Source organism: Quercus robur, chromosome 1 (assembly GCF_932294415.1).
Source record: "Quercus robur chromosome 1, dhQueRobu3.1, whole genome shotgun sequence".
NCBI lineage: Eukaryota > Viridiplantae > Streptophyta > Magnoliopsida > Fagales > Fagaceae > Quercus > Quercus robur.
This window is the reverse complement of record NC_065534.1, coordinates 16,870,639-16,888,001: the sequence shown is the minus strand read 5'-3', so window position 1 is coordinate 16,888,001 and position 17,363 is coordinate 16,870,639. Positions and strand designations below refer to the sequence as shown.

The window sequence follows — 17,363 nt, the reverse complement described above, 5'->3', positions numbered from 1 at the left end:
TGACATAGAGATAGAGAGAACTCTCTTAAATGTCTTCACCCCTAAGTAAGCTTTTTAATTCTAAAAATAAAATAATATCTATCTATTAACTTCCAAAGATTAAGGGTGTGTCCATGTGTGTCTATGAATGGAAATAGAGAAAAGAAAGAAGAACAACCTATAAAGAAAATGATGGCTAATTAAACAGTTAATTTTTTCAAAAAAACATTTTTTAACAGTTTTTACTAAACATTATGTTTTTTGAAAAAACTCATTTCCAAACAGCACTTACTAAAACCATCACTTTTTCAAAAAGTACAATATCAAAAAACTTAACCAAATTCACCCTAAATATTATTGACACGGTGAAATCTAAGTCAACTTAAACTAATTCAAAACATTTTGGTGAAAATACTTTTGTATTTTTTGTGGTTTTGTTTTTTGAGAAAATATTTTTTCTTGGTTGATTGTGTAATTACAAATATTCTAGTATTGGGGTTGGGGTCATGGCTCCCCTTCCCACATAGTCCATCCTTATTATGCTTATAGTTTTAGACCAACATTTGTTAAATATGATACAGTGTATGACAAATAGGCCCATAATTTTTATATATATATATATATATATATATATGCATGGCAACTAGCAAAGCTCAATTAAGCAATTTGACAATTTGCAGTCATAGTCCTAATGATTTGGCACATCTAAATACATTGCAATCCAAGTCTTCTTTATCAAATGAACTTCCCAAGATTAACGTAAAACTCTCTTTTCTGGCCATACTAGTTAAAAGTTGAAAATTTATATCATAATTTCATAATATTAATTGAATTGTATTTTGAAAACATGATTTTAAATGAACATATACATCAGCGAGTACGTGATAGAACGTATATATTGATGAAAGTGTGGACAAAAATTAACCTTTATATAACATGCATTAGAAACTTTTAATTTTTTTTTTTTTGTTGAGAAAGAAGAAAATTATAAACTTAAAAAAAAACAAAAAATTGAAAAAGTGTTGTCGTTATTGCAAGAAAACTAGAAAAAGTAACCAAAATAGACAAATTCAAAGAATATTCAGTTACTCGTATGCTTCGTGAACGCATTAGACAATCATAGATGCTTTTAGTTATTGCTATTTTGAGTCTTGGGGGGTTTGTTGACTTTCCTCAAAAGACTAATGTGTATAAACTTTTTATTTTTATTTTTATTATTTTAGATTAAACACTAATATAATCTTTTACAATAACTTACTAGTATGCTTCTAGAAAGTATTAGACTATTATAAATGCTTGTAGCTATTTTAGCAAAAAATAAATACTTGTAGCTATGGCTACTTTGAGTGTTTTGTTTTGTCCTTAAACAAGTAGGGGAGAGGGATTTGAAGTTATTTATTCGATTGGTTAATAATTCAATAACTGAGAAGTGGGATTTTAACTTTGAATTTATCTATTAGAAACACTAAAAAGTTCCAATTAATTGAATTACAAAAATTTTGAAAATTGTGCTGTATCTATTGTCTATAAATAATAAACAATTTTTTTTGATGAAAAATATAATAAAACAATTTGATTATTCACAATCATGTAACAAGCTCACAACAAATTATATAAACTTTAGCTTATTATTTTAATCACTAAAATAAATAATCACTGAATATGTACCACTTCATAGAGCAAAAGTTCCGCTAGAAGAACACCCTTCTTTGTCCAACCATTCTTGAAATATATAATAGTAAATCACTTTTAATATACATAGATATTGTTATACATATAGACATGTGTTATCAATATACCATGAATGGTGCACATAGGTCTATATATATAGGTTCATAGAAATTACTCAAAATAAATGAGCATTATCAGCATATTTATTTTCATAAATATCATACTTATTATTATAATGATAGGAGTTTCTAAAATTAAAGATTAGAGTTATTTGTAATTCAATAACTCTCCATTATATTTGAAATTCCAATTACCACAAAATTCAATATAAATAAATATTATATGAACATTTTTTTTTTGAAAAAAGTATAGAAATATTTCAATTTATTTACTAATTAGTACTCCCTCAATCCCACTTTGTTTGTTCTATTTGAAAAATCAAACTTTTTAAGAGAACATCATTTATTATCTTGTTTACCTTTTAAAAATATATGACTTTCCAAAAATACCCTTAAATAAATTTATCAAAAAATTGAATTAGTAAATTAATAGGGGTATAATAGGAACATTAGTAAATTAATGACTTTTATTTTTAGAAACAGGACAATATTTTGGAACATCTCAAAATGGAATAGAGGACAAACAAAGTGGGACGGAGGGAGTATTAACATGCACCAACAAATTTGAAAAGTTACTTATTCTCGAAAATATAATTTAACCATCCTTTAAAAAAATATCATTTGTATAATATTGATAATACAACAATGTATTTAAACACAATTTAGAACTTAATATATGTACTATTAACTAAGAAATTGTACTTATTCCCCTCTCTCTCTCCCGTCCCCCCTCCTCCCAATAAATCGTATTATAAGAGTTTTGTAATTTAATAGTACTATTTGAATCTTCGTCATTTGGAGAACTTAAGTTGGAATTTCTTTTCCCCTCAAAAAAAGAAAAAGTTGGAATTTCTTTCCTTATTTTTTGTAAAATGAATCATTAAGATAAAACTCCTCCGAAAAAAGAAAAAAGAAAAAAGAAAAAAGAAAAAGAGAAGTGGGTCTTCTTAATTTTTCAATATACAAGTTTCAATGTCCAATTTTGGTTCAAATCTTTAAGTAAACCAAATATAAAAAAACAGCTCAAATCTATTTGGCTGTCTCAAAATAATGTTTAGTTAGCCGGCCCAAACATAAAATAAGATAAAATCCATAACCTTTGAATTAAAAAAAAAAATGATCAAACACAACAATTCATTTATTAACAAACAAAGAAAATTGAAAAAATCAAATCAAACCGTTTTCTTTCAGCACCCGTCCGTGTCAAACTTCCAGCTGTTGTAATAACGACTTTGGTCAACCATAATTTCCACCAAATACTAGAAAAAAATTAAGAACCAAAAGTTTTAGTCAACCACAAATCGAGGGCAATCTAGTCAATCCTAAACAAATTGAAAAATATTAAAAGCACAATTTTTACCGTAACTTATTCACGTGGCAAGTCGGGAGTGATGGGATAAAAATAGCGGGTGTACAACTCCACTGCTTAGGACTTAGCACACGAGTAAAATTGTAGTAAAAATTGTGACAAAAATTATGGTTTCTAATATTATTGAAACAAAAATCTAGGAGAAAGAGAAAAAAAGAAACATAAACGCAAACACAGGAAAGGATAAAAAAAGGACAGAACAACACGTGGGGACCGCCAAAGAGGTTTAAGTTTAAAGCACAAGCATGAGTCATGACACAACACAGTATCCAATTCTAAAAAGTTTTTCAACTCAAACTAGCTCGCAACCAATTTTTTTTTTTTTACTGTTACTACTAAAACCGTAACATTAGAGGACGGCTTTATCGTCTCTCTCTCTCTCTCTCTCTCTCTCTTCCTTGCTTTTTGAAAAGCAACACCACCATATTTCTTTGCATATTCTCTCACAAAACTCTCTCTCTCTATCTCTTTCATTGTCACAGGCAAAGGTTATTGGATAACCAAGTTGAAGCTACTAGGCTTGCATCTGATCCAAGAATCTATTATAGCCCTACATAGTTAAATGTTTTTGTGATGATCTGTAAGTCCAAGTCTCCCTTTTTGTCTCCATTGTTAACTTTTTCTCTGTTTCTCTTTTTTATAAAAGTTGAGGGAAAAAAAAGGGAATTCTATGAACTAGGGTTTTGTTTCTGTTGTCTTAGCCCTTGTTTTTACTTCTAAGCTGTATTGGGTAATTGCATTTGGTCTTATTTTTTCTTTTCTTTTGTGTGTATTTTAATCTAGTTTATCATGGCTATGTGAATGGTATTTTTTTTTATGTAATTGTTTGAGTTAGCAATGATCAGTGTGAGTGTCTTGAAAAAAAAAAATTGCTATGTTTTGATTTCAGTGTTGAAATTAGGAAAAAGGTATTGAATTTGGGCTTTCTGGGTTCTGTTTGTTTGTTTGGGTTCTGGTATTTGCTGTTACTGACTGTTTGGTTGCCTAGAAGACGATGGAAAAAATGAGAAGGATATGAAAATGATGAGTTTTTTAAGAAATGGTTTAACTCCTCAACTAAGCTGTGATATAAAGGTTTTTCCTTTTTTGCAGTTTTTATATATTTTAAAATTTTAAAACGATTAATTTCTTCCATTTCCTGGGTTTTTCATACTGACCAAGCAGATGAATTTTAGAAATTGATTATGTAATTGAAGCAATATGGTTGGCAGACTCTAATTTACTATTGTGATGAGGTTTACAGGCCTTTTTTTAAGACTTGTTTTGTGGTTAATTCGTTTCCATTAAACTTAGCTTTTGGTGATTTGCAGAGTAGCTGGTCTGAAACAATGACGAGGGTGACTCGTGATTTTGGTGACACCATGCAAAAAGAGGCGGTTCCGGCAGTATCTGCTGATGTGATGTTTAATTCCAGTCGGTTTCCGAATTACAAAATCGGAGCTAACAATCAGATAGTGGATGCGACGGATGACCCCAAAGTGCTATCCATGAAGGAGGTTGTTGCCCGGGAGACTGCACAACTGTTGGAACAGCAGAAACGCCTCTCAGTTCGAGACCTTGCCAGTAAATTTGAGAAGGGGTTGGCTGCTGCTGCTAAGTTGTCTGAAGAGGTTAAGTTTTTTCTAAAATTTGTTTGTCTCTGCTAATTTCAGAAATTACAAACGGCTTTGATTGTACCAGACTTGTTCATTGCTGTAGAATTTTGTTTCATTCACTAAATTTTCAATGTTTTTTTTTTTTTTTGGAGCTTCTGGTCACTTAAGAGACTAAGGAAAGTTATGGAAATTGTTTCTTGAAACTTATGATATCTTATATTAAAGTTTTGGAAAGTTAATAAACCCATTTCTGATATGTCAATTAGTGGGTATTAAGCTCTGTTGAAAGGAGAGTTTGTTTTTCTTAATTCAATTGCTGAAGAATGAATTATTGATAACCAAATAATAAGCAGTCATTTTTGGACTTCAGGCTAGACTAAGAGAAGCAGCTTCATTGGAAAAACATGTTCTTTTGAAGAAGCTTAGAGATGCACTGGAGTCCTTGAAAGGGCGTGTGGCGGGTAGAAACAAGGATGATGTAGAGGAAGCTATTTGTATGGTTAGTTTTCTATATTGTTCTCTTTTTATTGAATTTGTTCCTCTCAGTATTCCTATGCCATGTATCATTCATGATTCTTTGAGTTCCTGATTTCAAAAGTAATTTTATATATGAAACTGCAAAAAGAGGAAAGAGCCATAATTTTTTTTCCTTTTGCCTTCAACCCTTAAAAACCATTGTTGTTTCTTGCCTCTCTGAAGACAAACTATAAGTATTTATATTCCAACCAGTGGCCTTGTAGCTTGGTGTTACTTATTAAAGGAGGTCTAGGGTTCAAATATGGTGTTTGAGGGGTTGGGGTTGGTTTCCCTTGTTGTTTAGCCAATGGTCTTTAGATCAATTGAAATCTCCTCTCTTTATAAGTGAAGCAAATAATGACTATCAAACTATTTCCACTTCCTGCAGGTGGAAGCTTTAGCAGTACAGCTGACTCAAAGGGAAGGGGAGTTAATACAAGAAAAGTCTGAAGTCAAGAAGCTAGCAAATTTTCTTAAGCAGGTGATCTGAATTCCTTAGTAGAAGTTGGGTAATTTGACATTTTTCTGTGTTGTGTATTTTTATAAGCAAATTCTTTTAATCACTAATATTAGTTAGATACATCTTAATGACTTAAATAAATCTAATAAATTATAAGTTTAATGCTTGTGTGGAGTTAATTTTCTGTTTGTTAAGTAGGTTGTAAGTTTGTTATTCATGTAAAACTATAATGAACTAGTTCTGATGTTGTTTTGATGGCTACTATCACATATCAAATCCTCTGGAAGTTTCATTGGAACTGAGCCATCCAATTCCTAAATGGTATTTCCTTCAAGCGTCTTAGAGTTTATTGTGTTATTTTTAATAGAAGTCTTGGCTGATTAGGTGTTTTATTTTATTTTGGGTAGATAAGTAATTTTTGGCCTCAAGGGGAGGTGAGGGGAGATTCAAACTAGTGAGTAGTGACTTTTGTTTCATGAGGCATGGTCCCTAGTTTTGGCTGATTAGTTTTTTCAGTTCACAATCAGTTATTGCTATGGTATTGGAGGATGTTGTGCCCATTTACTGGAGCTTTGTGTTTGTCTTGGGGTTCATTTGAGTTTGAGTTGGACACCTGATGATGGGATGCTATAATCAGGGTTGGGTTGTGAAGAAACATGCATGACTGACATTATAAGATCGCTGCCTTCCTTTCTTATATTGGCTGGTGACAGCAACTCCCAAGTCTGTCAGTGTGCTACATGTTCTAGATTTCTAGGAAACTTTATGTTTTTTTTTAAGTCTATTTCTAGGAAACTGACAATGGATCTAACCAAAATACCTAGGACAGTGAAAATTCATAGTCTGCTGTTTACACACACACACATACACTCACAGATGCTGAAATACATGGAAACACTCAAAAAATTTTGGTGAACATGTTAAAGAATCAAGGAACAACGAGAGAAAAAAATGGAGAGCAGTGGTTTTGATTTGGCAGAAAACAATGGTGCTGATTTCTAGTAAAATGATATTGATGAAAGAAGTGGAGTAGATATATCACTTTTGATACTGACACCTTCTCCAATATCATCCATGTATGGCCTCTAGTGATCTAATTGTTGGGTTCAAATATTTTTAAAATGTGATAGAAATGTGTTTTTTATTTTTGTTTTCTTTAAATCTCGGCAACTTTGATCTGTACTACCCTATCCTGGGAAGTTAAGGAAGCACCTATCAGATGTAAACAATAAAAAAGCTGTAATGGAATAGCAATTCCTATTTATCTGGTTGGTGATTATACTGGAACAGAACCTTGAATCTTTATTTCACAATTTAGTACAACATTGAAGATGATGGAATAGTATCATATTCCAATTCAAATTTCATAAAATGCCCAAATAAAATTATATTTGCACTCTGTGGGTTTCGCTTAATATTCAATTATGTACAAATTAAACAATTGTATAATTGATGTTATTGTGCTTCTTTCAAAAATTACTATCTCACAAACACAAACCATTTCTGTTTCATTATTGCTTTTAACATATACACCTCACAAGGCTTTCTTTAGAACTCCCCCACCCTCTTTTGAACTATTTACTCCCGTTTGGTGACTTCAGTCTAGCCTTGAGCTCCTTGATACACTTCCAAACTCCTGCTCTATCTTTCTTACATAAATTATTTTGTAATTTGCGCTGGTTTTGTGTTACGTGAAATGTTTGCTCTTCTACATTTATGTATTATCTGAAGAGAAATGTTTATAGTTCTCTACCTTTTCACATTTCCCCACTTTAACTGTTTGGATTCATTTGTAGGCATCAGAAGATGCAAAGAAACTTGTTGATGAGGAAAGAGCTTTTGCTCGTGCTGAAATAGAAAATGCCAGAGCAGCAGTTCAGAGAGTGGAAGAGGCCCTTCAGGAACATGAACGAACGTCTAGGGCCTCTGGGAAGCAGGTACGTGTTATTACTTTTTTTTTCTTTGGTAGGTTTGTGTTATTACTGTATTTTTAAGAGCACTTGATCATGACAGTAATGATGCAGTATTCAAACCTTTTTTTAATTTGAAAATGTTCGGATGCACCCAGTTTTACAGTGTATATGCATGTGTCCTTTGTTGCGTAAGCTATTTCTATACTTTTTTATGTTTGGACCTGGATGGGTGATTAAATTGATTTGTCAGAGGATTTAGGAAGATAGTTGCATCGTGGTTTATGTCTTGAAGCTGGTTTCTAGTGTTTGATTATTGTATGCGTAATAATTAGTGCATCTTTAATACAAAACACTATCTTTATTCTCTATTCTGTACTTTTTAAGCAAATATCTTTTATTTGGTTCTTTTAGGATGTGGAAGAACTGATGAAGGAGGTTCAAGAGGCTAGACGAATTATCATGCTGCATCAGCCAAGCAAGGTATTTGTTAGCCTTTGGTCTTAAATCTGTTGCATATTATAAACTCAAGAATTCCCTTTTGAATTATTCCCTCCGTGTGCTTTGTACTAGCAATTAAGTTGAACTAATTGCTAAGAGCTTTAGTTTTTGGGAGATCTGCATGAAATTCATTTCCTGTTGTCATTAGAACCGTGTTAGACATCAACCCTGCCAAGAGTCTGGTCATAGATTTTCCAGCAAATTTGTCATCTGATAGTTGAGTAGCTGGTCTTATATCTGGTGTTACAGATATAACGTTCCAGACAAAGACCAGCTATTCAACTATCAGACGACAAATTGTTCTTATGTATAACTCTGTCAATGAATTATTATAGGTATCCATTAAAGTTGAACTCTCCTGAGTATGTTTAATTTGTTGCATTGTAAATATAAGTGGTAACATTTCAAGCCATGTGGTGAATTAGATTACTTTTATTTCTATTTTACTTTCATACTTCTGTTTTGATTTAAAATGTATTGATTGGATGATATTTTTTTTTATTAACGAGTGAATCAACATTAATCTGTAGGTTATGGACATGGAACTTGAGCTTCGAGCACTGAGGACACAGCTTGCAGAGAAGTCAAAGCATTCTCTGAGGCTTCAGAAAGAGGTTTGTTTATTATTTTACACCATGTTTGCAGGATTTTGTATGACTTTAATAGGCTTCCCATGTATTCTTGGCTCAATAATGTGTTAATATGTGCCTAATCTATTGGTGGCATATTATTTTTCTGCATTATCCATGTGTGAAGTAGTCACAGTTTTACCTTTGTAGTTTTCCTCCATCAATTTTTTTATTGCTTTAAGTTTTCTATTTATTATGTCTGTATTCAGAGTGTTCTGTTACTTATTAAAAATTTATTAGAGTGTTGTATTGTTTAGCATATCTATTCTATAGGGGTTTTGAATAATTTGTTTTGGGATGTTGTTTGAATTTTTTGAGGGAGCCAAGTGCATGCATCTCTGGAAGCAACGAGTTTTAAAGCTAGTTGATCTTTTAGCATGAGCATACGGTAGTCTGCAGTTAATTGGGTTCTTAAGTTAAAAGCTTGAAGCAATCCATTTATCCTTTTAAGTTTTTTTTTTTTTTTAAATTTTATTATTATTATAATGGGATGGAGGGTGTGGTCGTGGGTTTGAGACCCACTGGGTGTGTGCATAAATTACCAATAAAAAGAAATCTATGTTTTTGCATAAGGAGTTGCAATTTTTGTTAATAGGAAATTTCATTTATCCTTATGGAAGATTGTGGTGGCATATATGATTCCTGTTTCTCATGCACTCACACTCATTAACCATTTATGCTAATGGATGTTAATTATTCAATCTGAGCAAATGACATTTTTTTCCCTCTCTCTGTCTCTCCTTTTCTCACACATGGAGAAGCATATACGGTAAATAGGCACGCCAGAATTTTATATTATTTTAAATGCTTTTAGTCCTGTTTTGAAGACAAGGGTGACATATTTGTTTGTACATATTTTTTTTTCTGGCTGCTTCATTTTTCTAATGAAGTAGTCTTTTCTTAATACAAGTTTTCTTCCCTATCAAAAAAAAAAAAAGTGAGGAGGGTGACATATGCGTATTATATTATTTTAAATGCTTTTAGTCCTGTTTTGAAGACAAGGGTGACATATTTGTTTGTACATATTTTTTTTTTTCTGGCTGCTTCATTTTTCTAATGAAGTAGTCTTCTCTTAATACAAGTTTTCTTACCTATCAAAAAAAAAAAAAAAAAAAAAATACAAGGGTGACATATGCGTATAGGGTGTGCACGAGTCCCTCTTAAATATCCCCTCAGGGTAGTATTGTATTTGAACAACACATGATCATTTATATGCATCTGTATCTATCATTTTATTGATGCTAGAGTTCCTTCATGATGTCATGATTCATGTAGTAGAGTTTCTTCATGATTGTTTTTTGTTTTCTACTCTCTCTAGAAATTCTTCAAAACACCAAAAGGGCATGATAGTGAAATCTCTGGCCTAGGTGTTCTTAGTACTTTTCCTATTTCTTAAGGCTTTACTATTTGCCTTTGCAACAAGGGCATGCAATCAGGCATTAATTACCAAAAATGGAAAAAAAGTTACTGACATTGGGATTTTATAATTGTGACACAGGCGACAATTTATTTGTATTTGATGTGTCATTGGGTTTCACACGGCAAGAAATGATAGAATATTATTGTTGTTTGTAGGGATTTGCTGGTGAATTATTTTTGTTACTATTTATATTTAATCTTTGTGGTGAATGTGTATGTGGCTTTCTGGTTTAACCTTTGCTTTGCTTTGCTTTACTTTATGTGGTGTGCTATATAAATAATTGTATATTGCATGGAAATGTAGCATTTGTTCCTAATTTTTTATGCTCTTTAATTTCCATCCCTCATATCTGTTCAGCTGGCAAAGAGCAAGAGGGTCGTGGAGAATGGTTCCCAGTCATTTGAATTAGATGGGCATGAAGCTTTAGGTTCATACTTGCGGATTCAACCTTGCACTGACAATGCTCCAGAACTTTCTAAATGTTTGATTCAGTGGTATCGTGTATCACCAGAAGGTGGCAAAAAGGAGCTTATATCAGGTATATATGCAGTAATATTTTGCTGCTTCGCATTTTATGGACTTTTGAGAATAGATTACTATAGCAATTGCATTCTTGTGCTATTCTCTGTGTAAGAGATTATGCTCTCTCTCTCTCTCTCTCTCTCTCTAAATGCTTTTTCCTTTTTCAGACAAATTTAATGGCTAAATCCTTGACTTGTTATTCAGAATGTAAGATCAGAATAATTACATAGATAATCAGAGAATGTAATATAGTTGTGGAAGGTTTTGGGCACATGGTCCCCAAAGAATATAAAATATATTTTTGATTTTAATGGAAAAAAAAAAAAAAAAAACAGAAATTCAATGGGACCTTTAAATGCAAACCAGCACTGCCCTACTGGCCTATTCCCTTTGTACTCTCTCTCCATATATTAGCAGCTTCATCCTGGGTGTGGAAGTGCCCATTCCATTAATCTTGCCTGCTCAGCTCAATCAACGGGAGGAACGAGAACAGCCACTATAGAGCTCAGCCTTGGTGGTACTAGATAGGGAGGACAGTTAGGAGTTCTTAACCTTCTTGGGACTCAATGGACCACGAGAATGCTGGTGTCAAGGAGAACATATCAGTTCCTACCCAATTTGCCATCCTTGCCACCTCTATCTATTAGTAAAGCTTGGACCACTTCAGAAAATTCCTGTACTTTTTTGCCACCTCTATCTACCAAAATTGTTTTGTGAATCAATAAATATCATGAAAATTCCTGTACTTTTTTCCTTTGTCTATCTTGCAACCAGGGGAGTGGTCATGTCCATTATGTCCTCTCTTATTCCAAACATGCTATGGTGCCCCAGGATGGATAGGAGTAAGTTTGGTCAATACTGTGATCCTCTTGCATTGCTTAGGGTATCGTTTATTGGCTAGAAAGTAGCCTATCCACTACTCAATTAGATATTGTCCAGTTGCTCTTGGTGAGGACTGAGGAGACCTTAGGAAAGTTGTTAAAACAAATGGGATGGAAGGCTTGCTGTCACACCTGTAATGTTCATGATTGGCCTGCTCAGCTGTGTAGATCTAATACTTATTTAGATGTTGACTTGTTCTGCCTTATCCCAGGCCTTGGGCACCTTAAATGAAGGTTCCCTTCTCTGTGTGGTGTTCGCTCTCAATATATAAAGACATAGCCGTATTTTCTTATGATAGCCTGACACCCTTTGCTTACCTTCCAAAAGCTGAACATCACCCACTGACTTGAAACCAGTAAAAATGACCTTTCTCTATGGTACTCAAATTCTATTTGTGAGAGCTTCTTGAAATTCAGCCATAAGCTTCACCTGAAGAGGTTTGTTTACTTCTTGAGTGATAGTTCCACGATCTTCACTGATGTTTGGAGTAGGGACATCCAAGCTTGACCAACAAGTTACTGTTGGGATCATTGAACTATCACTCGAGAGGGCAAGATTTCTTTTTTTTTTCTTTTTGGTTTCTCTGCAGCTTGAAACAAAACATCTTTTTGGTCTGTCTGTCTGTCTATAGACCTATTTTGGCTGCTGACTATTGCTTTGTGTTTGATTCCAATCACTACGTATTAGCTATATATATATGGATCAGGATCAAGTTACACTTGATTTAAGTTTTTTCTTAATGGTACACCACTTAATAACTTTTTATTAGATTAATATTATGAAAATCGCACTGTTAGATTACATATTTCTATTTTCTTAACAAGCATGCCAACTTATGTGTTAATTGTTATTTACTAGTTTTTAAATTTAAAAAAAATTAAAATTTACATTTTGTAGATGAGATTCCAACCCCCCCACCCCCCCCCCCCCCCCCCCCCCCCAAAAAAAAAAATCTATGATGTTGGATATAAGGAGACAATGTGATCCAACGGTGGGTTTTTAAAAAATATATCCAATATAAAGCTATTAAGTGGTGTAATATTGACAAAAGTTACACCAAGTGTTAACTTAAACCCAACTATATATATATAAACCAAACTATATATACGGGCCTCACACCTGGCCTATGACCATCCGTCATTAATAAGCCAACATTTGCAAGTTCTTTTTGTATGTACTTGTTTCATTATTTTATCTATTGGTTCGGTTAACACGTCATATTCTTAGATTTACTTTCTATATATTTGTGGTCAGTTATCGTAGGTTTCACATAATAATCACTTGCCCTTTTGTACCCAAATCAGCTTTTGTTTTTAAAATGGAAAATTTGTTAATGATGGTAATTGTGTTGCCTACATTGTTCTAAGACATCAAATCAGATGCATAGAGTTGCAAAATTGCAAAATTGAGTACTTCTTTTTTCCAATCTTTGTATGTTTCTGACTTAACTTTCCCTCATGCCTCAGGAGCTACCAAATCAGTTTATGCTCCTGAACCTTTTGATGTTGGGAGAATTTTGCAAGCCGATATTGTTTGGGAAGGACAACAAATCACATTGACAACTGCAGGTCCCATTGATCCAGGTCTTGTACTGATCTTGACTCTCCTTTTTTTTTTTTTTTTTTGAGTTTGATTATCAATTTGTGAGGTTTCAATCTCTTCCTTTACTCCAAAATTTTATTTTAATTTTATAATAATGATTAAATTAATATTTTTTGAATTAGTTAAGCTTTTGGGAATAGTGGTAGTTTATCATGGAATAAGAGCTGGTAGTCCTGAGTTCCAATTTCCAACCTTGTCTCTATTTGTCTTGCATTTGAAAAAATTACAAATTTCACATGTTGGGCTCAACTTGGTTAGGTATAATGTTAGAATAATGACTAAATGATTAAATTAACCCTTTCTTACCAGCTTAAGCTTTTGGGACTAGCAGTTGTTTGTCAAATCTAAATTTGTGTAATTATGTTGTATTTTCTTGTGCAGCTGCTGGTTTGGGAAGCCATGTGGAGGCACTTGTGCGAAGGCATGACATTGAATTCAATGTATGTTGTCCTAGTTCTATTCAAATTTATTTTCCTGTACATAGCTAATTATATGTTAGCTTCAATGTCAACATATTGATATTTATTGTCAAAACTTTTAAAGTTCTTTTATTTTGGGTAGCGTGCATCATTTTCATGGTGATCTTGATGATACTCTGTCTACCATTCTATTTATAGTGTGTGCGGTTGGTCAACTTTTATTCTTTCAAATATCATGAGTAGATGCCAAAGATTGAATTTTTATAACTAGTCAATGTTACTGAAATTTGAAACAAATAATTACAAAGGGTATACCAGCTACTCAAACTCAAAAGTATCCCTTCAAATGAAGGACACAATGACTATGAAATCACATAAGTTCGAAGGTCTACACCCATGCAAAGAAGCCCAATTGAATACGATCCCAACAAACCTAGATTTCACCCTCTCACAACTCATGCTTACATCTTCTATTTGAAGCATATAGTTCACAGAGCTCACCACTTGTTGATTACATCATGCTCAGAGCTTGTCAATTTCTGCATGGTTTGAATACATATCTAGATCAAGGCCCTAAAGATATAGTGTTTGCCTGTCTGATTATATACTTTTTTAAAGCCTGAAAATCTTTATTAAAAAAACAAAAACAATGTACAAGGTCACATAAAGCAAGTCAGATGCTTGCCTTGGGGTAAAGCAATAATGAAATATCTGCAGGCTTTATAAGTTAAATGGTGTTCTCCTCTGGCCTACACTTTATGAGCCAAGTTTATTTGAGAGGTGCATCTTTGCACTTTTTATTCATGATTTTTCTTTCCTCCAAGCAACTATTCATGTTGCCTTTACTACAATGAAGACCATATTTTGGGAATAAAATAGAGGACTAACAAAGAGGAATGGAGGGAGTATATATTAAAAAGCAATGCTATGATGTTACCTCACTATTACATAGCTCTATTTGATAGATTTATTTACCTTATTTGATTATGTATTTATTGAACTGCTTATCACTCTATATGGTGTACCTATCAGAACCCTTCATAGAATGAGGTAGTGTGCTGCACCTTGAGTTACAATGTACAAGATTGGTCTGCAACTTACCAACATCACAGGACCATTTAGATTTATTGAAAGTGTTTACATCTTGCATGTTTATATAACATGAGTAATGTCATTGTTTCATGTACCCTCATCAAAAAAAAAAAAGAGTCATTGTTTCATGTCTAAATCTTTTGAGGTTTAGATTTTCTATATATCTGGATATTGTGGAAAAGATTGAGTCTATTTTTAGAACCTGTAGATCTGCTGTCTGTTTTGACATTGTTTATCGCACTTTGCAGGTGGTTGTTACCCAGATGAATGGTGTAAATCACCCATCAGAATCAATTCATGTGCTTCATGTGGGAAGGATGAGGATAAAGCTTCGTAAAGGAAAGACAACAATCGCTAAAGAGTACTACTCCACTTCAATGCAGGTATAGCAGATTTCAAATTCGTTTTCTCTGTTAATGAAAGGGCCAAGAGTGATGTGACATGCATTTCCTGTCACTCATTCTCTAGATATTGTTTAAGCATACCATGTGAAGCATTTGATTTATCAAAAAAGGAAAGATGTATTTGACGGCTCAAATAAAATAGAAAATTTTGATTTTTCCTTCTCTTGTGAGTGTATTGGACAAAATTGAAGGATGTCTAGGAAAGTATAATTACAAAGCTCATGAGTGGTGGTCCTTTGTATTCTCTATGTTCAGAGTTCAGTGGGTAGTGCCTGAAAGAGTTGTGGATCTTCTGTTTGGGTGGGGGAACTGGCTTGGTAAATCTGTAGTTTTTTTACTTGGAATATAGTTCCCCTATGCTTGTTGTGAGTAGTATCGAAGGAGAGGAGCAACTGGACTTCTTAAGGAAGTGGAGACCTTGGTTGTCGAGCTGAAATTGGTGTTCTTGAGATCATTATTTGAGTGGTCTTGTATTCTTGGCAATAATGATTTGCATGTCCGTTTGGGAGCAGTTTATTTAGTTGAAACTGAAAACATTTTGTTGAAAGTATTGTAGATAAAGGTGAAAGTTCGCTGAATAATACAGTGAGACCCATGAATAGTATAAAAAAGTGCAGTAGGACCCATGAATAGTAGCAAAAGTAAGCTGAAAGTGTAGGTTAGCTGAAAAATTCAGCTCATCCCAAATGCACACGCAATCTATTGTAGACTAAATTCTCTTTCATTTCGAATGGAACTTTTTATTGTGTTGAAGAACTCAAATATCTTTTCTTTTGTTTCAATGTGTCACAAATTTTGTTGGTTATTTCTGACACTTTTCCTGCTTTAGCTCTGTGGAGTTAGAGGAGGTGGGAATGCTGCAGCACAGGCACTGTTTTGGCAAGCAAAAAAAGGTCTTTCTTTTGTAGTAGCTTTTGAATCAGAGAGAGAGAGAAATGCAGCTATTATGCTGGCTAGGAGGTTTGCTTTCGACTGCAATGTATGTGTTCTCAATGGCCTATATTAAAACTTCTTACTAGCAATTAAGTCTCTATTCTTTTTTTCTTGCTTGTGTTATTGATTCCAAACACTTAAAATGTCAGATCATGCTAGCTGGCCCAGACGACAGAGCTCCTTTAGGAACCTAATGGACCTCCATTGATCTCACTTTTGCTAAATGTAATTAATTTGAGTTTCCCACATATCATGTATTATAAGTTTGTAATGGTAGAGATGGCTTTGTATAATTGTGATATGGTGTTCCACATTTTTTTTTACCTCGATTCTTTTTACCATTTTGTTTCCCAACATCAAGGCAATTTTTTATTTGCCTTTTTGTCCCGAGTGTTAACAGAATTTCCCACTTACATTTTGAGGAATGGTTGCAGCTCATTGTAAATCTGTAAAACATCACTTGAGGTTTTGAATGATTGATATATTTGATGACTGGTTCATGATTGATGATTGCTATTGGAGTTATATTTGCAGCATTTTTCATTGAAGATACTGCAGCTCATTTTTATTACACATTTAGTTGCGCAATGGATAAGGAAATGGAATGGAACAATTTGCAACTTTGTTGTTTATAGATTAATATGCATGGTTTTGAGATAAGGAAATGGAATGGAACAATTTGCAACTTTGCTGTTTATAGATTAATATGCATGGTTTTGAAACCCAGACCGGACTGTACGGTCCGACCGGGAAAACCGTGAACCTCACTATTATGGTTCTTTCACCTCTCCAAACCGTTCTAAGTAAGAAAAGCAGGGAACTGTTCAAACCACGATTGAACCGTCTAGGTTTGAGAATCGTGAACAGTTTTACAGTTCAAGTCAGAGCTATTTTTATTAAAAATAAAAATAAAAACATTACAGACTCATAGCACCAAATCACCATTGTTGAAGCTTCAACCATAACATTCTGTCAAACGTTGAACTCGCACAATGTTCTAGATAGTTTCAGGCGAAAATTCCTTTTTGGCAATAAGTGGTTCTATGAAAATTTTTATGACAAAAAAGAAGAAAAAAAGAAAAAAATGAAAAAGAAAAGAAGAAAGGAGCAACCACTGCACGGTGACAATGTAATGCTCTGCAAGAGTTTTTGACAAAAAAAAAAAAAAAAAACCCAGGATTGTTTCTGTGAGTGAGACTGAGAAGGAGGTAGATGAAGAGTTTTGTGAGGAGATTTGTGAAGAAGAAAGAGAGAAGAGGGTTCATCAAGAAAGAGAAAGAGGGAACACTGAAGAAACGTGTAAGCAACTAGGCATTGGGAAAGTAAAAGAGGCATTGAGA

General features: G+C 33.3%; 1 protein-coding gene across 2 annotated transcripts; it reads left to right on the top strand.

The window, feature by feature from the left end:
- Positions 1-3,523: 3,523 nt before the first annotated feature.
- On the top strand, positions 3,524-16,535 carry LOC126723509 (stomatal closure-related actin-binding protein 1-like). 2 transcript variants are annotated; one of them, XM_050427030.1, is made up of 13 exons: positions 3,524-3,718; positions 4,449-4,748; positions 5,104-5,232; positions 5,638-5,730; positions 7,506-7,646; positions 8,034-8,102; positions 8,651-8,734; positions 10,527-10,707; positions 13,040-13,156; positions 13,557-13,615; positions 14,935-15,069; positions 15,920-16,069; positions 16,173-16,535. In XM_050427030.1, exons 2-13 carry the CDS (start codon positions 4,467-4,469, stop codon positions 16,215-16,217), a joined length of 1,485 nt encoding a protein of 494 aa, XP_050282987.1. In that variant the 5' UTR covers positions 3,524-3,718; positions 4,449-4,466; the 3' UTR covers positions 16,218-16,535. The 2 variants fall into 2 exon arrangements, with proteins under 2 accessions (XP_050282987.1, XP_050282995.1); XM_050427038.1 differs by lacking the exon at positions 3,524-3,718 and adding an exon at positions 3,719-3,868.
- Positions 16,536-17,363: the final 828 nt, after the last annotated feature.

Bases quoted from the DNA above. Each gene is read 5' to 3' on its own strand.
- LOC126723509 (XM_050427030.1), top strand. From the start codon at position 4,467: ATGACGAGGGTGACTCGTGATTTTGGTGACACCATGCAAAAAGAGGCG. The intron at 5,731-7,505 runs GTGATCTGAATT...ATTCATTTGTAG, and splicing joins TAGCAAATTTTCTTAAGCAG to GCATCAGAAGATGCAAAGAA. The intron at 16,070-16,172 runs GTATGTGTTCTC...TTAAAATGTCAG, and splicing joins GGTTTGCTTTCGACTGCAAT to ATCATGCTAGCTGGCCCAGA.